Below are 941 nucleotides of genomic sequence, written 5' to 3'. Positions count from 1 at the left end.
ATTCTCTGTCTTCTGGTTTCCAAATGGAGGGGGGATGAACTGGAATGGATCGTGCGTGACGAGCGGAGAAGTACATTCCCGCGCGAGTGTCTTTGTCCTCCTGGTCAATTTCGCAGCTTTGCAGTTTAGCAATATAGATCTTTTTTTCGGATGATACGTATGGATGTCCCTGTGTAGCTGCGCGTACCAATGAATGACCCTCGTGTGACCTTTGTTGGTCTCCCTCCCTCCACCTATGCGCGCACACACATCAAAACACACTCCTCCTGGGGCCTTGCGCGCGCTGCACGAACACACCCTTCCCCTTTGCATAAAGCGAAACTTGCGAAACTTGCGAAACAATGAAATCGGGGAAGGATAAAAATAAACAGAAAGAGGATGCACATTTGTTGAAGGCAAAGGAACTTCGGGAAAAAATCGAATCTCTAAAAAATGACTTAGGTGAGGGGGAGGTGCGTCTCCTCTAGGTGGTACCCATGACGCTGTGCAGTGAGCATGTGGTCTTCCTGACCTGGGAGGGTCTGCTCATCCGATCTGCCCTCACACTCTGCCCTTACTGTCTGCCATCCGATCTGCCAAACTTCGTAACTAAGCCACCCAAAAAGGTTACCCCCCGCGTGCACACACGCATATAGCCAAATGAGCATACGTACATTTACCCCCTTTCCTACCTCCTCATACCTGCACAGCCGAAAAAACCAAACTCATCAACACGCTAAAGGAGCAAAGAGAAAACAAAATTCAAAACATAAAGCAGCTGGAGGTTGAGAATAAAGCCAACTATGAGCAGTTCCTTACTGAGTACCAACAAATCTTAAATCAGTACAGAAGCATCGAACGGGAGATCCTCGACGTGTTAGCCGATTTGAAAGTTCTCTCCGAAAGATCGTACAGTGAAATATGTAATTAATGTGCACGAATGAGTGGAGTTTTTTTTTTTT

At 47.1% G+C, this 941-nt stretch overlaps 1 protein-coding gene across 1 annotated transcript; it reads left to right on the top strand.

The window, feature by feature from the left end:
• Nucleotides 1-341: 341 nt before the first annotated feature.
• PCYB_082700 (hypothetical protein) lies at nt 342-910 on the top strand (the record flags this gene model as incomplete). Its single annotated transcript, XM_004222008.1, has 2 exons — nt 342-441; nt 690-910. 2 exons carry the CDS (start codon nt 342-344, stop codon nt 908-910), a joined length of 321 nt encoding a protein of 106 aa, XP_004222056.1.
• Between the last annotated feature and the right edge of the window lie 31 nt (nt 911-941).

This window comes from Plasmodium cynomolgi, chromosome 8, assembly GCF_000321355.1.
Source record: "Plasmodium cynomolgi strain B DNA, chromosome 8, whole genome shotgun sequence".
Classification (NCBI taxonomy): Eukaryota; Apicomplexa; class Aconoidasida; order Haemosporida; family Plasmodiidae; genus Plasmodium; species Plasmodium cynomolgi.
The sequence above is the reverse complement of the archived record's forward strand: the minus strand, read 5'-3'. Positions and strand labels throughout refer to the sequence as shown.